The sequence below is a fragment of the Halichoerus grypus genome, chromosome 9, assembly GCF_964656455.1.
Source record: "Halichoerus grypus chromosome 9, mHalGry1.hap1.1, whole genome shotgun sequence".
Lineage (NCBI taxonomy): Eukaryota > Metazoa > Chordata > Mammalia > Carnivora > Phocidae > Halichoerus > Halichoerus grypus.
The window spans coordinates 61,212,672-61,237,087 of NC_135720.1; the positions used below are offsets into that span (position 1 = coordinate 61,212,672).

The window sequence follows — 24,416 nt, forward strand, 5'->3', positions numbered from 1 at the left end:
TTCCCAAGGAGTCCATTTTTCTATCAAATGAAGCCAAGTGAAAGTACAAGTTACAGAATGCTGGTTTATAATTTGATGTTTTAGGAGTCGAGCAACACTCTACATCACCTGCCTTTTACAAAGTCTCCTTCCAAAGCACTGCTAGTATATTTTAGGAGAATTTTGAAGCCCTTATAGTCCATCTGCTATTTAATAACTCAAGGCTATATAGAATAAAAGCTTTTTAACCTCCACATGCATGTTCTACAAATAATTTCTACATAGTTTTGAGTCTTCATTATATATTTCCTTTGGCATTTTTACTTTGGCCTGATAATTTAAGGCACAATACTCGAGGCAAGAAATAGAAAGTATATCTTCTTTTTCTCCACATATATGGTATAAAGCTTTCATAAAATGATCTGTATCTCCTTGATGGTCTTTGGCTACATATCTCCCCCTACCCCCAAACAGGCAAAGAATACTTCCAGAATTCTGTTTACAGATATGTAATGCATTTTTCCCTAGCAATAGTATTTTTATTTTGATCTCATAGCTACCAAACCATTAACCATAAGGAAGCTCATAAGCAAGGTACAAGGCAGGCAATGTCTGTGATTTCCAGGAGAAGGTCATAACCCTGATTTTTTTTTAAATAACTATTACAATGAGGAACAGGGTGCAGCCACAAAAGGAATAGTTATAATTTATGCCTGACTTACTTCAGCGGAATATAGTTTATTTATAAACTGCTTATGGCAAACTCTGTATGCCCCTGTTCAATGCATGTGCTGAACTGTCTTCTGGTAAATTATTTAAATTACACCTAGCAGTAATTCCTGAGGACTTTCATACTTCATTTTCTCTATTAATGTAACAGGGAAAAGCTGCTTTGCGAGGATTGCTCTAAATTCCCAGAGTGTGAGTTCCAGACTCTGTATGTGTTGCATTATGCCTGTCAAAAAACTTGTCTTCTCCTGAAATTTATTACTGAAGTTTCTCCACCCGAGCTACTCATTGAAGCCTTACAGAAAGCTCATACATGATTTAAGCTGCTAACAGCACTGAAAGAAATAGGTCAGGTTAAAAAAAAACCTTGAATTTAAGCTACCTTCACTTATTACTTATGCAAGATTATGCATAATTTAGCACACTGCTGAATATGCAAGGACAGAATAATTGTTTACCAAAATATTTACTCTGAGTTGGTACCTGTGTTTTAGTGAGATAAGGTGACTTCTCAGCATTTGCTAATCACTTTTGAATTAAAAAACAATGAGTGAGTTTTTGATTGGATTGATAATTGCACAACAGTATATGTAAACAGAGATCTTGTTTAACAACTTCATTCAAGTAAAATACATGATACTGTTGTACAGATTGAGCAGGTTCATTAAAGTCATTCGATTTTAGAAAACATTTCTTCTTTTTTTTCCCCTCGACTGTAGTCATATCACATGCAATACAAGTGTTGCAGAAAACCTCTATAAAATGAACTATTTTTTCTCTCTAATTTAAGTTGAACATTGTGTAGCATTTTTCTAACATTTAGAAGCAGACCAAAGGGGTAAAGAGCCACTAACATGAAAGAGAAATTCAGATTAAAATAGGGTCTTTACATCAGCTATTTTCCAAATATAAAAGTGTTCAGTAGAATATACACTTGGTTTGACATAGTATTTTTTTTTTTTTTTGCAGCTTTTCAGAGGAATTTTTTTTTTAAAGAACCCTGTTCCTTATCAGGGAGTGCTTGTTGGTGTTTAATTTATAAAATGAAGATTATTATCCCCTAAATTAAAAGTTTAAAATCCATAAAACCATCATACTAAAATGGTTAAAATGGTTAAAATGGTTAAAAAGTTGAAAAAAATGTTTCAGGGATGGTACAAATTCATTAATTCCCATAGTTGAATAGATCCAATTTCATACCCAATATAATTTTTTAGAATTCTGAAAGAATTGTCTATTTTAAGGCTTACATTGAACATGTCAGAGTTTTGACTTATAATGTTTTTTATAATAATGAAAACTCATGAAAAAAAACATAAGGATGAATCTTACTTAACACATTAATTCAATCTGCAGAGATACACCAAAGGACACAGAATTAAAGCTAGTATTCAAAAATAGGTATAGAAATAAATAGAATAAAAAATTAACAGTAGATTCTATTGGTACTTTTGTCATATCTTAAAATGGGAGAGTCACAATAGAATAGATGGTCTTTTAATTAACAAAATTGGGAATTCTACCTATAGATAGACATCAAAATAAATTCCAATTGTGTTGAGATAATATTTAAAATGTATAAATCAGAAAACAAAGAAAATATATTTGAATATTTATAAGATCTCCTAAGCGATGGCAATTTTAAGCTTTGAAGTGATAGCAGAAATTAGAAAACAGAAGACAGACAGGCTTTACCATATAGAAATTAAAACCCTCTTATATGTTTTCAGAATAAAAAGGAATATGGCTTACACAAAAAATATTTACAGCAACTATGGCCACAGGGTTTATCTATGTTATATAAACAATTTATAAAATTGATAAGAAATATATTCAGGTACATTATGGATAAATATATATATGTATATATATAGATATATACAAATCTAAGGGACAAATAACATGAACGATTCACGTAACAGAAATATAATTAGTATACAAACAGAAGAGAATATGTTTATAATTTAAACTATGTGACATTATTTTTCTATCAAACTTGATTTTAAAATTATGAGTCACCATAATGATGGTGAGGTAGAACGAAAAATTAATGGCAGAATTATTTATGATGCTGAAAAATGTTAAAATATTCAAAACACAAATATAAATCTTTGCATATTATTTGATATGTAGACATTAAAATGAAAACTATAAGGTCTATTTAGTAACATGAAACTTTTTCATAAAGTACATTTTTTAAAGCTTACTACGAAATTGTAACTACAAGATAGTATATCTAATATGTAAATGAATAAGTACTGGGGTTAGACAGAGAAAGCAAATGGCATTGGGGTGGGAATCATGGCTTTTTAAATAAGTTTATCTTTCATTTTGTTTTAACTGATTGTATAACAACATTAATTATAACAAGTACTTCAGTACTTACGGATGTTTGTGAATTATTTCCATTTAATTCTCACTATGGTCCTATGAGTTATCATATCCTATGAGATCCTAAGAACTAACAATGCCTTTCTAAATGGTTTAAAGAAATCTCTTTGCAGTAGATTGGTGGCACATTTGCTCATTTAACAAAATTTTATTGTCTGATATATTTTCAATGGCAACAAAAATAAAATAATGCCCCAGAACAAATGTTTGGAGTGGGATGATATTTTATTGATGTATTTCTATTATGTTTTATAAAATTAATGTGGCTATAACTGACTAAGTATGCTGACATATATTTAATGGGGCAATGTATAACCCTTCTGGTAGACAAATTGTTAAATATTCTAAAGTATATTGCTGTAAAAAAATGGGAAACTGGTTGATATTTAAATCCATTTTTGTCACTTTTTCCAATAATTGTACTGACTTGGAAGAAAACTACTGTGAGCACTTTTGCTCAAAGACATCACGCATTAGTCCCACTGACAAAATCAAACACCACAAAGTTCAAAGAATCATTCTGAAGAAATTGTAACAGAGATTGCCAATATAGGGACAAATAACCATGTATGAGTATCAGTCTTACAATTTTTCAAATAATGATCATTTCAGATGGTTGTTTCTTTTCTTTTTTTTTTTTAAGATTATTTATTTATTTATTTGACAGAGAGACAGACAGCGAGAGAGGAAACACAAGCAGGGGGAGTGGGAGAGGGAGAAGCAGGCTTCCCGCGGAGCAAGGAGCCCGATGCGGGGCTCGATCCCAGGACACTGGGATCATGACCTGAGCCGAAGGCAGATGCTCAACCATCTGAGCCACCCAGGCGCCCCTCAGATGGTTATTTCTGATCATAGCTTAAGCAATAAATCTACACAATCTACATGGTCATAAAATATATGAATCCCAATTAAAGGTTTCACTTTATTTTTGTGTTCAACAAAAATAAGCCTCAAATACCAGTCTCATATGGATAAAAATAGAGTATGTTTAATAAGCATATGCATCTTATTGGTTACATTTCTTAATGGACTGGGTGTCATAATCAAGAATATCCATATTAATTTTAATATTTCTGCACACAAATACAACAAAATACATTTATTTATATTTTGTGATAATATTATTATAAATTTTGCCCAATTCCCCAACTTTTATTTTTGCCTTTTAATTTAAGATATTTTCTCATAATTGCTTTTGCTCTTTGTTCATGCTTATATGAAATTGAACAGGGTAGAAATGAGAAATATTAGCTACAGATATTAATTTGGTGATAATATTTTATGTTGTGATAGGAAATTATTGCTTTCTTTTTTACAAACTCAATTTTAAAAGGGCGCCTCACAGGATTCTTTTGTTTTTGTTTTTGTTTTTAATGGAAGCACTAGAAATTAGCTATGATGTCAGATTTCCACCAGGAGCAAGTTACCTTAGAAAATTTCAGAGTATTAAATATTCCATCTATAGCAATTAAAAAAAAATTGACAGACTGGCAGAAAATATATGCAATGCATATATAGGACTAAGAATTAGTATCTAGAGTATAGGAAGAGCTCAGAAATCAAAAAAGGGAAAACACTAAAATATTAAAATTAAAGTATTTTTTATTAAGCAAATGATTTGAAAAGATAATTCAGATAAGAAGAAATCTGAACCTCTCCAACTCCTTCTCCCTTGACCCAAGTAATCAGAAAATGATCCAGTGAGATATTATTTCATACCCAATAGATATGGTAAATAATTGGAATTCTGAAAATATAAAGTGTTGTCAAGGATATAAAGGAAACTCACTTTTATTTACAGCTGGTAGAAGTGTTAATTGTTAAAATCACTTAGAGAATCAAAGTAACAAAATTTAATACAGATAAAGGTTCAAATTCTTTGCAACTTTAGTCAAAGTATATACTCTCTATATATATTTAAGAGGGGAGGGGGCAGGGGAATGGGCAAAATGGATGAAGGGAAGTGGGAGATACAGTCTTCCAGGTACGCAATGAATAAATCATGGGAATAAAAGACAAAGTGTACACTCTAAAATAAAGACACTTTCACATGTATGCACAAGGCACGTATGAGATGCTCATAACATGATTATTTGTAGTATTTTTAATGAAAATAACTCAACTATATTTTACTAGATGGATAAATAAAACTTGGCACAAAGTGGAATGTCTAAGGGGCAAAAATAAATGGAGCCACAAGTCTCAGATTTTCGAAAATATGTTTGGTGCAAAGAGTAAGTTACTCAAACATTTTTGTAGTATGAGCCATATTAATTTAGAAATCTATAACGAGGGGCACCTGGGTGACTCAGTTGGTTTTAGCACCAGACTATTGGTTTCAGCTGAGGTCATGATTTCATGGGTTGTGGGATTAAGCCCTATGGGCTCCGCACTCAGCTGGGAGTCTGCTTGAAGATTCTCTCCCTCTGCCCCTCCTCCCACTCACATGCGCGCTCTCTCTAAAATAAATAGAAAATCTTTTTTAAAAAAGAAATATATAGCCAATGAAATATGTTGTTTAAAAATACTTATTTTAAATATAAAGAGATGCAAATTCAGGATGGAATTCTTGGAGAGAATGAGAGATCTGACAAACAGGGATTTCTAATGATTCTAAAGTTTTATTACTGAGGCTGGTGGGTGTTAATTATGTAATTTATGCTTTCTAATAATATAGTTCATAATTAAAATACATCAATGACTATTTGTTCAGTTATGTAAGTATAATTCTGACCACAGATTATCATAAACACATACATCATCAGTAGATGGAATTAATATATACCTAGTATGATACCTGTGTAAGAAAATTAACATTTTAAGAGAAGTGGTTAACAAAAATAGTAAACCAAATTCAATATTTTTCCCTTGAGACCAAATCTCTTCTTTTGCCCTTTTTAAAAATAATCTGTATTAGGGATAATCAACCAAATACTTATATAAAATAATGCATTTTTATACTACATACAGGCAGGAATATAAAAGGGATGTTACTGCAGTTTATTTCTAATCTGTGTGCAATGACAGCTTAGTGCTATGTCCTCATTACAGACTGTGAATCTTAAAAATCACAGTCCTGCTTCCTGATTGGAAGGGCTGTCTGCTATTTAAAAGCCCCATAAATCAGGCAGAAGAATTCTTTCATTCAGCAACCTTTTCTGAATCAAAAGAACTTATTCTGAAAAAAAAAAAAAATAAGAGAGAATTGCACTGTTCATTAAGGCATTATTAACAATAATTTATGTGAAATGTTATTCTTTTTTTCAACCGAAGCAGATAAGTGCATTGTCAACTGCTCTAGGAGGACTAGTAGAAGCAAGAATACCATGTTTACACTCAGCTTGCTGGTGTGAAATATTCTGTTCCTAATCACGATTTCCATATTGGTATGCTACACAGGCCAGGAAGCATGGTGCAATTTATTTTAGGTTTACAATCTCCCCAGTAAATATCATGCCAAGTCTCACTATTGCCTATCATTTGGGGGGAATTTAAGTAATATAAGATCCCTCACAACCAATATAATAATTTATCCCATGATTCCATATCATAACCAAAGCCTTAGCTTCAATTCTCAATTTGAGAAAAGAAATATCAATTTCAATTTGAGAAAACAAACTTGGGGTTCTTTCAGACTTACTTTAACTATTTTACCACCTTCTTTACTACCATGAAACCGTTACTCAATAATTTTTATATAAAATCCCTAGATACATTTGTTCATTACTGCTTTATTTATTATTGAGAAACTATATGCTCTGCACTGTGCTAATCTCTGAAGATACTATGTTCAAAATGAGCACAATATCTTCTCTGTAGGAATTTACAATCTATTGAGGAGACAATGATTAGCAAACAGGCCAGTCAGTCAGTGAGAATGCTCAGCATGAGGTGGGAATCAACTGTCCTCACAGAAGCATCTAACTCAGGTTTAGGAAACTAATAGCAGGCTCCCTAAAGGAGGCTCCATCATCTGGGATATGAAGAATGAATAGGAGCTAGACAAGTCAGAGGTTAAAGGTGGGGTGGGGTGGGAAAAAAGTGTTCTAGGCAGAGGGTGGGCAGCTTGGTCATCAGCTTGGAGTTGGAAGAAAGCGTTTCTGAAGCTAGTTCTTCAGGTTAATGCTCCCATTTGGAACAATAACTAAATCCACATACATAGCTACACAGCGAATCCTCAATTTATGTCTTTCTTTCATTCAAAATGATACAAAAACTTCTATTGCAGATCACCCACAATTAATCCCCACTTTGCATTTATCAGTGTTCCACTGAGGACATGGATGCTTTAAACATGGTAATAAACTGTTGTCTGCATGTTGACCTGTATAATTTTTTACATTTATCAAAGCATATCCAACTATCCTATAATTCTTCTTAGAGGTTACACATTTCCTTTTATATTTATATCACCCTCCACTTCTAGAAGAGTGCTTTGAAAATAGTGCACATTTAGCAAATATTCTAACTGATAATGAGTAAAAATAAATATCCTACTTAGGACTGTGATTAAGAAAATATTGTCAATAACAGCTCCTTTAGGATTTTACTAGTAATTAGATATTATCTTACTAAAGCAATGTTTTCAATTATAAGAAATAAAAAATCAATATGCCATTGAATGTTACTATTCTTATATATGTGGGAGAATATATGTCTCTCTTGGGTACATATAAAGGCATGACTATTGAAATTTTATATGGAATTATATGGTTTTTGTACTAAACGTTAGTCACTAAGTCCCCTTAACAAATGAAGAAAATGTTACATAACTTACAATATATTTTTCTTTCTATCACAAATGTTTATTTATCACTGTTTCTTTGAATTTTATCTAGCTAAAAATATAAATCTCAACACTTCCAAATAATTTTCTTGTATTATTTGAAAATTTTTTTGTTCTAATTAACGCAAACTAAACTCTCATTAGCTTCACAAAAATAGTGTGTGTCTCAAAATCTCATACTCAAAATGAAAACCAAAACCAAAACTGCTACAAGAAGCTCAGGGATTTGAACTTCAGAGGCAACTGGACCCAGAAATCGTAATGCTCCTGGGACACTTTCTTCATTTATCTTCTTTGATTCTTTCTACATGCTATTAGCATACTCTCTCTTTGTAGACCTGTGCTTCCCACGTGGCCACCGACAGTTCCCAAGTTAGACATTTTATCAGTTTTGGCCACCAGAGAGAGATAGAGAGACCTTCTTAAGTCCCAGATTTCCAGAAAATGGACTATATGATAGGTCAGACCAGATTCAAGTGTTGACTGTGGGACCAACAGTGGACATGGTAAGAGATTACTATGATGGATTAGCTTGAGTCAGGGAGAAGGTTTGGACGGCTAGCTGGCATATCATTTGGGTAAGGTAATTCCCAACTGAAGGTGAGTAATCTGATTAGGTAGTTATGAGCATAAATGCTAATTTCATTTATCTTCCACTTAAAATAATAATTATAATAAGGATTATCCAGTTGTTACCCAGTGAATTTCAACAAATGATTTCCATATTCCTCTTTTAATATATGGAGGAGAAATTCTATGTTCAATGTATATTCTCTGTATCACGTTAATCACCTGCAGTTAAACAGACATGGTTCATCATTTATTAGGATGTCTGCTCATTTCACAATATTAATGTTTTTAAATATATGTATCTGTAGGTACTCAGGAAAAAGTAAAGTTGAAAAACCATCTTAGACATCATTGGTACTGTATAAGGATAAACATGTAAAAACAGGTCGATTAAATTATCTTTAAACTAGCAAGACCTGTCATAACAGATGTCATTAGTCATCCGTGTGAGGGAATCAAGAAACTATCTAATATTTCAGCCTCCCATGTAGGGGCTTTGCTAAAATGAGAAAAAGCTTTGGGTAAGCCAACTTGAGAATTCTGGACTGACCAACATTTGTATTTTTCATTGTAAATTAATAAATCGTCATTTGATGTTTGATGTTGCATTCTCTATGAATGTGATAAATGGGTGCCCAGCTCTGTGGGACCTATGAACTCTTGGTGTGCTGACCAAAACAAATTGCTGATCCTGAAAGGCTGGGGACCAGGCCCTGGGACGTGGCAAGTGTATCCGTGGAGACATAGTATGTTGGTGAGCTCTGAGTGGTCAGCCTGCCTCACCCAGCAACTCCCTGACCTGCTGTACATGGTCTGCAACATTCAAAAGATGCACTTACTTTGTTTTGATAGTTTTTCTATAAGTACAAACATTAAACAATTATCAAACATACATTTCCTGAGAAAACATCAAAGCTTCCCCCAACCCTTTTCTTTGTAATTGATTTCTAAGGGAAAACATTTTCATCACTTTTTAAGGAGACCACAGTCTTCTTACCATGTCAGCATCAGACCCCTGATTATATTTCATTCTGGGCTTACTGTGCACAGTCTGTTGGCTGCAAACATATATTTCTGCCAAGTTAAGTTTGTATACGTGTCTGCTTTTCTATATAATGGAATGTTTATGCCACCAAAGGGTTTCAAATGGCATAACTTTGAAATAAAAACTTGCAGATCCCCAAAGTGACTCTAAACAGGATCAGGCAAAGCTTATACAACCAAATAATCTTAATCTCATTTTGTCTTTTTTTCTCCCTTTTTGTAAAAACAATGATTCTTAGTAAAGTTACAGAAAGCAGTCCTGGCAGCAATTTCACTGCTATGTTATCAGCAATGAAAAAGGAAATAAGAATCAGTCACTGATCATTAAATCTTTTTATAATCCACTAAAACATCACAGTTGATTTCTCTAGCCCTATTAAGCTCTTGTATTTAGGTCAAGTTTCTGTTAATAAAACACATCTCTCAATCACAGAACAATTTAAAACTAGCACCCCAACACAAGACTAGATGTTAAAATAGTGTTTAGCTTTCATATAAATATTATGGAAGGTTTTACCTTTAGTTATTTATTTCTTTGCATTGCACTGAATGCACTGGTGGAGCTTTTTAAACAAAGTAATTTGTTTTCAAACAAAAGCAAATAAGGTAACTGTATTCATTGAAGAGATAATGTTATTTATTTCCTGTGATATCACTGAGCTCTAATATACACCCATAAAGGCTATAAGAAGTGCCTACACACAAATGAAGTCCACAAGTTGCTGGCCTCATGCCCTCTATTTTTCCATCTGGAGTTCTCTCCCAGTCCTTCCCTATCCATCAGTAGGCATCTTTTTTCCCAAGGAGCAGCTGAAACTTCACATGCCTGAGAAACCTACAGCGACTGAGACCATTCTTTTACCACATATGTGTTTACTAAGCAACCCTTCCCCACTGATCTCACACTTCCGTACACTGCCTGGCATTATTCCTAGCTTGCCCCACATGTGTGCCATTTCTTTCCAAATTGATTTTAAGTTTATCATCCAAAGGTCCATATCTCCTGTTTCTCCTTTCTTCCAAGAACCACCCGTATATCCCACAGCAGTTTACCAATTTATTAATATCATACATAGCAGTCATTTACTAAAACTGTAACATGTGAATTGAAGGTTTTTTAAGTGTCTTTTTTTCTAAACCAGTTTATAATTTTTCTTTTTTTAAAGATGTTTATTTATTTGAGAGAGAGACTGAGAGACAGAAAGAGAGTGCACAGAGGGAGAGGGAGAAGCAGACTCCTCGCTGAGCAGGGAGCCTGATGTGGGGCTGGATCCCAGGACCCCAGGATCATGACGTGAGCTGAAGGCAGACACTTAACCGACTGAGTCACCCACACGCCTCCAATTTATAATTTTTCTATGTCTCTAGCTAGGACTCTCTGCATTTTATTCTTCCCCAATCATAAAAGGAAGGTGATAGAATCAGATTACATGACAAACCCTTTTTGAAACAAGACACAGTATCATATATGATACATCAGTAAATAATATAAAACAGTGGACCAGTCTTTATTTTTTACTTTAATCCTTGTTCTCCATCACAATATAAAAATGTCAAAGGTTATGAATAAATGTTTATTAGATGAATGAAGTTATGTAGGTTTAAGTCTAACCAGGTGATTACTGGGCTTCAGTGTACATTTAGGGAATAGAAGCTATGGTTGCTTTATTCAAAAATTATGTTGTTTACATTTCTTCTTGAATTATATTTGTCGAATCCCTAAATTTTTGTTTAAAAAATGTGGATAGATCTTACATCATATACAGAAACATTGGAATCTTACTCTTACGTTTCTAAACCATCTCGTTTGTACACTTAGGTTATGCTGATACTTTGTTGAAAGGAAGGCTGTACAAAGTTGTTCTAATGCACTGCCAACAAATTATTTCTAAGAAGATGCAAAGTGAGTAATTATCAAAGGCTTCATCAGACAAACAGACTTGGGCGAACATATATGAGTCAATCTTTCAGCTGCATAAAGTATGTTTTTTAGTAATCATCTTTAGATGCATGGAAGCTGTATCTTTAGGAGGCAAAATAGAGGACTGGAAAGCAAATCTGAACAGACCTAGTATAACACAAGCAGTTCAGTATTTTCTGGGTTTGGTCTGCATGTTCGATTTGGCCTCCACTGTAACAGACTCAAACTTAGAGAATTCAGCCCTCAGTCTCTTACAAAGGAGTGCGGTGTAGGAGGATTTTGGACTCTGCAGCTAGACTGTCCTGTCTGAATCCTGAATTTGCTACTACTTACTAGTTTGTGAGCTTGGGCAACTTCCTTAACCACTCTGGGTCTCAGTTTCATCACCAGTAGAATGAAAAAAGAATACTTTGAGAATTAAATGTCTGAATACATTTAAGGTGCTTAGAAGAATGTCTGGGATATAGTAAGTATTCAGTACATGTCTATTTATTATTACTATTTAATTATTATTATAATTTTTATAGTCCATATATAATATAATATTATTAAGTTTTCATAAAAATCTAGCCTTGCATGTGTTTTGACACTCACTGTTACAGTGTCCATCATACGGAAGAACATAGAAAGATCACTTCAGTCTTCAATGGTTCAAGCATTGCAAAACCTAAATATATTTCTTACTCATTAACAACAGCCATTCTTGAAAAAAGTGTTCTTAGTGGGCTATGTTTTTTGACTATAAAATTCCAATCCACAAACCTGCTTCCCCCCATCCTTCCTCCTGCCCCCTTAAGGAGGTTGCAAAGTTAACACACTGACATTGTGTTCAAGGAGCTAATGACTACACTGCTGTACACAGGCTGAAAAGGGAAAAAAATCCTCTTTTGCATTAGAATATACTGTCCTTTTGTCCCTTCACCACTGCTTCTGGTTTTTACCTGCCTTCATGGCAACCTTCATCCACCAGATCTGTGGCTCAGCTCTTTTGCCCCCGCCCCCACGCTCCCCCCACCGCCCCTACGTTTCCTGGTCTTCTGAGGCCCAAGGGCAAGCAGTAAAATCACAGATGTTTCACACAGGAATGCAGAGAACACTAATTGTTCTAAACTTAATAAAATGATCAGATATTTTCAGTATGGCAAATTTCACTGTTTACAATATATCGGTCATGCTAAGAAGCTAAAATCTGATTGTAAAGATGCAATTTATTCACAACAAAATATTCCAAGATTCATATATTCCTTTGCAGCTTCTTGGTAGAGGCTTTTCCAGAGAACATTTGGTTACTTTGACACTTTGGGAAGTTTTTCTTTTTTAATATAGAAAAAAGCTAAATATGTGAGTGTTAATTTTGGATTCCATGGGATTTCAATTATCCCCATTATTCTGTTCTGGTTTAATAAAGTAGCAAGAACTTCTAATGTGGGCTTCAGTAAAAGCAAACAGTATTTGAGCAAAGAAAGTCAGGAAAAGAAAATGTATTTAAAGAAACCTTTGGGCGCCTGGGTGGCTCAGTTGGTTAAGCGACTGCCTTCGGCTCAGGTCATGATCCTGGAGTCCCTGGATCGAGTCCCGCATCGGGCTCCCTGCTCGGCAGGGAGTCTGCTTCTCCCTCTGACCCTCCCCCCTCTCATGTGCTTTCTCTCTCATTCTCTCTCTGTCAAATAAATAAATAAATAAATAAAATCTTAAAAATAAATAAATAAATAAATAAATAAACCTTTAATAGCCCAAAGCAAGCCACAGACATTGTACTCTAGATCCCAATATTCTGGAGAGTTCAGACTTTTCCTCAGAAATTTACTTTCCACCCTATTAATATATAATATGCAAATTGCCTATTGTAAATGGGATCTAGTGATGAATATGTGTTTCTGGATTCATTTACACACAACCTGGACACGGAAGCACCTGGAACCAGTGGGGCATGGGCATCTGCTCTTCTTGTATGTTTACAATTCATCTCACCCAATTAATTCTTAAGCAGCCTGGGAAAATATGCTCATGTGTCTTCAAGCAAGTTGATATTATATAGCTCTCCCTCGCTTCTTTTTCGTATTTGTCTTTCTTTTTTGTTACCATTTCTTTTGTTCTAAGCAACTTTTCATTAACAACCCTAGAATCCTCAAATGAATTATGAAAATTAAGTGAGAAAACTAGCAAAGATCAGTACTGTGTTTACCAACATAAGCTCCCAACGGAAGCCCATCTAGGTGAAATTAATGACTAACCCTCTGGGCTATTGTGTAAAAAAACAGACAAACAAACAAACAAAAACAAAAAAGAAAGGGCAAGAGGACTGGGAGCTGGAAGAAGGTTCCAGGTAGGGAGAGGCAGCAAGGTCGTATTCAAGTTGCATTTCTATATGAGCATTTCTAGTAAATTGCCTCAGTCTACTGGAACAGAACCTTTATCTTCAAGCCTCCACTAATTTGTTGTGATTTTTTTTTTCATTCTAAATGAATAGTCCCTTCTTTGCATAATTTTGTAAGCTCAGTATTGTACTATTTTATTTAAGAGGGTGAGGGTCCCCTCTCATAAAGTGTATATGCGTCTAATCCCACAACACCTAGATCTATCCCTTTCTCCCACAGTGGTTGAGATTTCTTGTGATAATTCACCCTCCTGCAGTGGTTTTCTTTAGTATTTGAATGAAAAGCTTATTGGTACTCGTAGCAGTCACAAATACAAATATTTAATTTTAAAGTTTTCAATGCATTTCATATATGTTATGGGTCGGGCCTTCAAAAAATGTACGTAAGGGGAATATTGATATCACGTTTCTATTACAGATTTAAAACTTAAATTCACACATACTAATTCATTAATATAGATACCTTCTATTAAGCTCAAGTTGAGAACAGGTAAAAAGGTAGGTTAGTGCTAATTTGACATGATCTTCCAGTTCTAAAAAAAATGCATTCTTTATTCTGAGAGCATTAAGGTGAGAATTAATTTGGAAAGAAACCAGGTTCTGCATCATATTTACCAATATTTCACTTACCCACCATACACTAAATGCATGCCAAAAGAATACTAGATGATGACATAACAAGAAAATCGAAAAATGAACAATAAACATACCTGGCTTATGAACATTCAACTTATCTGGCTTACTTTGAATTTTTAAAAATGTAGCCAGGATTTAATTGTTAAGCTTCGTTGTTTTTTGTTTTGTTTTGTTTTGTTTTTTAATTTTAACTAAATGATAATCATTTGTGCGTATGTCATTTTTTCCTTAATAATTCAATTTGAATGATTTCAAAATATTTTATAGGATGATTGCTTTTACTTTTAAAATAAGCTGCATAGCTGCAGAGTCCCATAGAGAAATAGCTGCAGTACCACACAAGGTGGCTAAACAGCTTATGAATTAAGCTCCATATAAGCAAATTTCTTTGTAAGTAATTTATATTGTATGGTAAACTTGTATCCAACTAGAACAGCAAATTAAAACATTAATCACATCTGTAAAATTTAAGGCCTTATGCATACAGAAAAAAATATTAGGGAAATACATTTTCTTGTATTGCTGAAATAAATATTCCACATATGGAAGCCAGTCTAATCCTTCTCATTATAGTGTGGATGAAGATGAACATTAAGCCCATATAACATTTCTTCCTGAATTAGTCGATAGCTCATTTTAGTAGGTAGCACATATTTCCAAACCTGAAATGCCCATGTTCAGTCAGATTTGCAGTCCCCTTTTCCCTTGCTGCTCTGGCTTTCCATCACTGTTAGGTAACCACTGTGATTATTCCATATCACATACTGATGAGATGGCAAAACAGTTACAAGCTTTCTTCCCTGCATTAAGCAGGTTGTAAGCCCTGGAAAACGAACTTGCCCTGAAATTATCCAGCATTCCAGCACTCCGTAGCTGCACCAACACAGGCAGTCTGCCAAAAGACATCCAAGACACCAGCCCCTATTCTCAAGCACATTTTAATCCAGCTGCTCCTCACAAAACATCCAGCATGCTTTGATTTACTGCTCTACTTAATTAGAATGTAGAGTATGGGAGACCATCTTATGCACAAGATAAGCATCCTGAATGATATTTTAAACTTTGTAAAATGTGGTAGGGATTTGTGTGTGTGCGTGCTTTTATTCTTATAACCAGATATTGAAATGTGTGTGCCGCATTCTGGCATTAGCCAATTTAAACTAAAAATGAACGGTGAATGTACGTATGTAAAGAAAGCAAAAACATATTTCCAATCTACCTTCTGTATGTGATCAGGACAGCATCCACTTCAAGCTCTTGATACTGAATGAAAATACCACTAATGGCACTCTGTTGAGCCTAGTTCAGGAAAGAAAAAATAAAATGTCTTAAGAATCTGGGTTTCAAATGAGAATTTTAGGGATTTGAGTGGGAGTCTGAGGAGGGTTTTACACTAAGAAAGTACCTGTGCTACTACCAGACCTTTATTCTGAGGATACAGCATTACTAAGAGACAAGTCCAGAAAGGGTCAAGCAGAGCCTCCACCTGCCCTTGCATACAGAATACACAAGGTTTTTCTAACAAAAGAAACTCCAAAACACAGATTTGATTATGGATGACAATTTTAAGCATAAACACCATAATCTCTCACATCCCTACAGATGCAAAAATGAGAATAAACACAGCAAATTCCTGAAAATTTTGGTAATACTGGGTGCTTTGGGCTCTATGATAAACTAATCTCATTATTTCACAAAATTAGGGAGAACTTTTGTTTGTTATTCTATACCTAGTTATTGAGAAAAGATATCATTTCCTTAAAAGGTCCAATATTGCTACCCCAGAGGAGATAATACATTACATAAAAGATAATACATTACATAATACATTACATAAATACATTACATATTTTAGCAATGCATATTACATAATCATGATTCAAGTAATCAATTGAATTTAAGGTTTTGTTGAATCCGCAGAAAAGAAAACATTAGATTTTTAGTGAGTTTTTAATCCATATGTTTCTTCCAATTTCACATCTGTGTTTTTTTGCTTTTTTTTTTTTTTTAATGTAAATCATACCTCCAAGAGCCATGAGGAAAAAAAAATTTTTCTTAAAAGAAATTTTCCCCAAAAGAGATACCATCTTTAGAACTCTAATATATTGGGGATTTAAAATATTATAACACTGATCTTATAATATAATAATTAAACAGTGTATAGAATATAGCTAATTTAAATTGTATATAAGATGACATTAAATTCGTGAATTACTTTTTCATGGACATATCTCATGACTAAGGCAAAAATGTTCTTTTAAAGAACAACAATGTCCATGACCTATTTTCAGCAAGAGGTACACACTCACTTTAGCTTGTATGTTAGTATTTTTTTATTTAGATAATCACATGGAATGTTTTTCCTCCAAATGTCCATTTTTATATCTTTAATGGTTGATTTAGGTTCCATGCTACTCTTTGGATAATTATGTAAAAAGTCTCAGTCAGTTGTATATACGTGGCATGAAATCACTTAGCAGAGAAGTATTCAGTCAAATCTTGAGTTGGTATTACTTAGGATGAAACACCTTTCAGGTTTTGTTTTGTTTTGTTTTGCAAGTGGTTCTTTCAGTACCAGGTACTCATGATCTGTATTCTGATTCCCAAACCTATTCCTATCGTCCCTGGAATTCTCAATCAAGAAATGTTATCACATAGGTTTCCTAATACGTATTGTGTTTTTTAAGGTTTTTTGTTTGTTTGTTTGTTTGTTTTAATTTTTGTTATTTAAGTTTGTTGCTTACAAAGCTGTGGGCATTACAGTTGACCCAGCTCCATAACTGAAGGCATAAAGGCAAAGACAAAAATTAAGAAAGAGAAGGAAGAAGAGAATAAGAAGGAGGAGAAGGAAAACAGACTAAGAATGGCAGAAATTAGCTTCAAACAATGGCAGTGGTAACCCTTGTACGTTCTACAGGATCTACAGAACACAAAGGATGCTTAATGAAAACAAAACATATAGGTTCTGAGGTTAAACACTCTGGAAGACACTGCACACTATCACCTGTCTTGAAGTTTTACATGGATTCATATTCTAATATATTTTAAAAAGTTCTGTCAATTTCCCCAGGAAAGAAACAAGTTGAATTTTAATTCCTGTGGTAGGCATGGGGGTACATCACCCAGGTCCCCCTTCGAGGAAGCATGTGCTCCCGGCTGCAGGAGGAGCATCCAGCAGGCAGCCCCAGCCTTTAGCTACTGCAGGACAGCACCAATCTGTTGTTCGGGCCAGGAGTCTCGCCACTCTGACACAATGCACGACACTTTGGCAAGCAATGCTTGTTCACTGGTGTCCCTCCAGGTTTGCTCATGCTTCATTCCAGCATGCATGACCACTCCACTTCTTCCTCTGTCCAGTCTTGCTTCCTCCCTTGCCCTTCACAAATGTTGATTTCCCAAACTCGTTGTCAGAGTCTGATTCTACCCAGCCTGAAACAACTACCGCCTAAGAACTTCATTTGAGCACATGATGCATTCCTCAGCACCTGCTTTGGGAAAAGCAGAAATAAGGGTTTGAAGGCAGAACCCCATTACCAAGACCAATGAACAGGTTGTCCTGAATCTAACCTGAAAATGATTTGACTCTGCCTCTGCATCTGTGTGCTACAGTACAGAAATCAATGGACTTTTCTCTTCTTGACCTCTTTTCAGTCTTTATAATTTTACTGCGAACATCATCTGGAATTTTTTTCTCTTGAATTAGAGTTGTCATTTTGTGGCATGCTTAAGTCCTTACATGATAATACAAATTGATTTTAATAATTAATGTGTTTTCAGTTACTTTTAGGATCTATAACATAAGATTAGATGGCTTGCTCTTTCAGTGAAGACATGATTTCTCATATATCACATTTACACATTTCTAAAGAGTATACATAACATATTCATCCTTGGTACTTTATAATTCTCAGGAAAGAACTTGAACACCGACCCAAAATTCTATTACAATATAAAATATACTCATCACCACGAAAACTACTTTGTATCCTTGCATCCCTAACTCATCAGTAATTAGATTCAGATTTTAGGGCTCTTAAGTTCACTACAGTATTGTCGCAAGTAACTTCCTGCTTTGATGATTAATTTTTGTTCCCAACTTCATACTTCAGTTTAAAATTTTTTCATTTCAATTCTAAAAAATACAGTATCTAAATATTCATTTTTCACAGTGACAAATTATTATCATTAAATGTGGGACATTTGACCTAAAGTTAAAATATTTTAATAGATATGAAAAGAGTCCAAAAGATAAATCTTTATTAGAACAAATTATAATTCTTGCATTCTGCCACTTTCCTCTATGAACTTTAATAAAGAAATGAAATTCTTCCTTTTTCCTTATTTTGAAATTCACATAGGCCACGTTAGGACAAGGCAAAGACAACAAGTTGTAAACACAAACTAAGTCTCTATGTAGTGGATTTAAAATATGGTTGCACTTAGGGTTTGAAGTTAATTTTAATGGTCAGTGTTTTAAAGATATGTTTTAGATTTTTCAATTCTGTGGTTTATTTGTGGTTATGTATGAGATGATTTTCTTTCAAATATCTAGTGAACAATTTTACTAATCTGTTTTGACAAATATAATGAGAGCTGTTACCATGGCTAGGTAATAATAGACACATTCTATCTCCAACCTGTATACACATTTATTAAGCATAAACATATTATGCAGAACATATATTTAGAGCTTGTAGTCAAAAGTAAACAAAGAAATGAAAAGAATGAACCCAAAAGACTACCCCCCCCAAAAAAAAACCCCAAACAACAAAAATAACCATGATCTTCAACCACAGTACTAGAGTACAGAAAGTGGGGAGGTGACAAATTGCCATTCTCCAATATCAGGAGAACTTCAGTTGCCTTTCATTTTTGGAGACAGGGTGGAGTCTAAAAACTTCTAACGTATTTTGTCAGGAGGACAGAAAGGAGCTAAATGGTTCTTCTCAAGCTTACAGCATACAGTTCTCTGCTGCTAGGTATACCAGTAATTCAGTTCCAAGTAAGCTAATGAAGAAATTAAATCACTTGCTTTTTTCTTGTCTCTTTCTTAAAGAGGTTGCATTTTGTGCTGACAGTGCATAGCTGATAAAATAGCAATTTTTGAAAAGCTTGCTCATTTAGCTACTCTCAGAACCCCTGCTGACATCACTGACATTTTCTCCAAATATGCAAATACTGTAAGTCACTTCCTAAGATGCATGCATATATTTCCAAAAATGTTATTATTTTATGATCAACTAGGCATACATGCAGAGGCAGACTAGCTTGCTGGCTTTGTAATGCCACACTCATGAAATGACTTTTTTTTAAAATGAGGTTTCGTAGGAATCTGTCACAGCCTCGTAGATCTTTAAAGGTGAGTTATTCCTTTTATATAGAGTGGGGGTTATTTTAAGGCCTTCCCATTATATAAACATAAAAATAGGAGTAAAAGCCCATAAGCTCAGCAAACTTAAATACCTGGGTGACAATGGCAATATTATCGTTAAACTCGACACACAACTTTTGAAATACAGTGCACATGCAGTGGGCACGAATACTATCTTATTTAAATGTCTGTATTAAGCACAACCACTCTCTGCTAAAAATGGGGAAAAAACAAACAAGTCATATTCATCAAAGTAATTGTGTAGGTACTTTCAGTACCAAAATGCCTAGAATGAAGGATTGAACTGCTAACGGCAGCAGTGACAGCCATGAATCATGGTAGGCTACTCCGGGGCCTTTACCACCATAAAACAAAAGATGTAGATGAAAAATGCTGCAATTAAGTGATTTGATTTCTGCCCCCTTTTTCCTACTGCATTCGTGCATGGCTGCACAGCAAAGATTGATGGGAAAAATTACTCTACGTGATCTCTGACAGAGCCTTGGAACAATTCTATAAGGGGGAAACATACAAATCAAACCAGCTTTCTTGTATTCAAACAAAATAATACATATAAAGCAAATACTTTAGCCTATATCCAAAGCACCAAAATTTGCATGTGCACATAAATTGTTGAGAAATGCTCTGCTATCAAAACCAAACTCATGGATTTTCCAGCTAGTTGGGTTATACTGATATTTGTTTAAATAAATATTCAATCAGTACTGCCGAGTGGCATCCTCAATATGTCTGTGCACCAAGAACAAATTACAGATACAAATTTGTGGAGGTAAAACATTCTTATCTTTTATATCAATAAATTATTAATGAAAATACACACAAAATAAAATAATAGAAAATTTCACTGACTATTCAACTCCCCTGTCATTATAGTCATTTAGAGGGACATTTTAAATGGTTATTCACAACTCAGTTGGGGTCCTACAGACAAAAGAACCATACTTGAATGCCAGAGAATATTTCATTGTGGTTGGTATGTACATTTAAAAGATGCTAAATTTGCAACATACACTGAATAAAACAAACAATACTGCTAATACGAAGAAAGGATAATCCCTATTATCAGAGGCTAAAGTGAAATTATGTGGGTTTCATTTCATGAGGAGAGAAGGTCATTCAATCTCAGTCTGCTGTAAGAAATGTACAGTTAATTTAACTTGAATTCATACAATAGAATTGCCCCTCCATCAAAGGGGGAAAAACACGTATATACTTGACTTTGTTATGAGTACTAAGGTTGTTAATTAAAGGCTGCTAGAATTGTGGTATTGAATTGGGTAAATTCTGACATTCCATCTATAAACCTTTATAAATCTGTCTTTCAAATATTGGGGTGCTTTAAACACAAGCTAGATGAAGATTTTGCAAGACAGTAAACATTTTCAATGTTACTACTGATTTCTGCCTAGTCAGGACACTTTAAAAACATGTTCTACTAGTATTTTACTATGGTTTTTCAGGGAGTTACCCTTAAAAAAATGGGTAGCTATTGCTTATGAGCTTCATTGTTGTGGTTCTTTTATTGTCTATCAAAACTGAAAACCTCAGGGTCCCATGGCAAGAACTCATTAGTGGATTCCTGACTTTAATCACGGGGAAGTCTGCGAAATACTGGCATGGTTTGATGAAATATCACAGACTTGGAAATCAGGAGACCTGGGTTTGCCACTAATTAATATTAGGTTGAACCTTATGAAATCGCCGTTTTTGTAGGTCAAAAACAGTTGACTATCACAATTACAAGTGGTTCAACATACATTAGTTTGGTATAGGGTAAGCATTCAGCTTCAGTTTCCTCATGGATAAAGTAGGCAAAGTAACTATTTCTAATTCTTAAAAGTAGGTCCTAATGCTTTAGTCAAATTTACATTTTTATCCTTATCTGATGGATAAATAATTCTTACACCTTACCAGTGATCACCAAAACCATCAAATATCACCAATTATTATTTCACTAAGTATTGTAAGATATAATTAAGATATACATTAAGTATCTTAAGTATTTATTTTGTGAGTAATCAAGAATAAATCTAACTCTAGAATAAATTCCTTCAATGAAATTTCCTCAAGAATTCATTTAATCCTTCCTTTTATAGATGTGCTTTTAGTGTATTTATTGGGACACTTGAAACATTCTTGATTTTATATTTAGTAGACCATCACTTTCTTATATAATGCAAGGAATAATGGTAGGGAAAAAATCATGTCTGAAGACCAAATGAAAATTTAAACACAATAACAATAAGTGTGCTGTAACTGAACTCAAAATTTGGTTTTGATCATCCACAGTTTTCTTCTACGATGAGACTTTTGGCAAGCAAGTAAATAGTTCAGTGCAGAAAGCTATATTCTATAGAGAACTCTCATTATTACATTGCCCAATAATTTATATTTGGGGGATATAGTTGTGTATGTGTCAACCCTTGCAAATAACCATATATTGAAGAGAGGGTCAATATAACCTTTAAATATGTGACCTCTCAATAGCAGTGCAATTACATTATACTGTGGAAATAAGAAAACCATACTGCTGTCCTAAGAATTTTAGACAGTAGTGTCAATAACAGTATCTACTCAATTAAAAATGTAATATATAAAGATTTTCCTATTCTTCTTATGTTTTCAATAAGGTATAATTGATATACAGTAAACTAAATATGTTTAAAGTATATAATTTGATAAGATTTGGCATATTTCATACATCCATGAAACTATCACCACAATCAACATAATGAACACATCCAACACACCCAAAAGTCTCTTCATTCTCCTTTGTAATCCCTCTCTCCTGCCCCTCCTCTCCTACTGATCTGTTTTCTGTCACTGTAGATTAGTTTGCATTTCTATAACTTTTATATAAATGAAATCATATAGTATATCTTCTTTTTTATCTGACTTTTTCATTCAGTATAATTATTTTGACATGCATCCATGGTGTTGTGTTTATCAACAGTTCCCTCCTTGTCAATGCTGAGTAGCATTCCATTGTATGGATATACTACATTTTTTAAAATCTATTTACCTCTTGATGGACATTTGGGTCATTTCTAGTTTGGGCTATTACAGATAAGGTGCTACAAACATTCATGTTTTCTCTTCATACTGTTAAAAGTATGAAAAGCCACAGATTGGGAGAAAATATTTGCTAAGCATATATCTGATAATGGACCTGTATTCAGACTATATAAACAACTCTCAAAACTCAATAATAAAAAACAATCCATTAAAAATGGGTAACATATTTGAACACACACCTTACTAAATAAGTTATACAGATGGCAAATAAGTACATATAAAGATGCTCAAGATCATTGTCATTAGGGAGATGTAAATTTAAACCACAATATGATACCACCTACTGCAATGGCTGAAATTAAATCAAAATAAATGGCCAAACTAAGTGTTGGCAAGGAGGTGGAGGAATTAGAAATTTTCATACAACACCAGTAGGAATGTAAACTGTTACAACCTCTTTGGAAAACACTGCGGTGGTTGTTTAAAAAGTTAAAGATATACCTATCACATGATTTGGAAATTAACTGTTCTTAAACTGACTTTATTACAAGACTATCATTAATAAGCTTGAGGCTAAGAGAGAAGAACCCTCTTTGCTTGGCATAATCTCCATCAATGTTTACCTCCCCCCGCTTTATTGATGGTTTTGAATAGCATCTACATACTATTGACTTCCAATTTTATGGCTTCTCCATGGAACTCCAAATTTGTACATCGAATACTTACTTGATTAGCCTCTCAAAAGTAGTTCTCATTTAGGTTTCTCCATCTCTGGAAATAGCATTACTATCCACCTAGCCACTTGACCCAAAATTCTAGGAATCTTACTTAATGCCTTCCTTTCCTTCACTCTTCCCCTCATTGTCCTCCATATCATCAAGATCTGTTGTCTCTACCTTCAAAATGTGTCCAGAATCTGTCCAGGTCTCTTCATTTCTATTAATACTTCTCTAATCCAAACTTCCGTTATCCCTCATTATATTGCTATAATAAAGGTTTAAGAGCTCCATATCCACACAAAATCCTAACCTCTGCAGTCTATTCTTCCTACAGCAGCCAGAAAACTCTTTACAAAATCCAAATTAGATTATATTACTCCTCTTCCTAAAACCATCCAAATGCCTTTCTTTTGCATTTTCAATAAAATCTAAACTCCATACTATAGCCTAGGTCATCAAAATTCTGGCTGTCTCATACCCGAGTCAACTCTTTCACTGTTTTATACACACTGTCCTTCTTTATGGTTTTCAAACACTCTAAACTCATTCTCACATTTTGGCCTTTCCATCAGATCTCTTCAGTGTCTGGTTCCTTTTTTGTCATTCAGTCATCAGCTCAAATATCATCTCTCTAGTTAATTTTCCCTGACTACTAAATCAAAATTAGCACTTGTCCATCACCCCTTATACCACTATCTCATTCCATCACCATTGTATCTTAATTAATATATTTTCTTGTGCATTGTCTGTCTCACTTCCTCTATGACATTGTATATATTGTCAAAATATTGAAATCTTGTCTATGTTGTCTACCCTAGAATGCAAAACAGTGTTTGGAAAATAGGGGGCAGTCAATT

The 24,416-nt window shown here is 34.0% G+C and overlaps 1 protein-coding gene across 6 annotated transcripts in view; it reads right to left on the minus strand.

Moving 5' to 3' along the window:
- Window positions 1-24,416, minus strand: part of LOC118528227 (uncharacterized) — a 938,723-nt gene that overhangs the window by 306,910 nt on the left and 607,397 nt on the right. For 5 of the 6 annotated variants that reach the window (XM_078054967.1, XM_078054965.1, XM_078054969.1 and 2 more), the window contains one exon: window positions 15,653-15,732. The exons of the other annotated variant lie outside the window; for it this stretch is intronic. In XM_078054967.1, coding sequence (XP_077911093.1) covers window positions 15,666-15,732 — 67 coding nt within the window. In that variant the 3' untranslated portion in view covers window positions 15,653-15,665. The remainder of the gene's footprint in view (window positions 1-15,652; window positions 15,733-24,416) is intronic. 6 annotated transcript variants of the gene reach the window in all.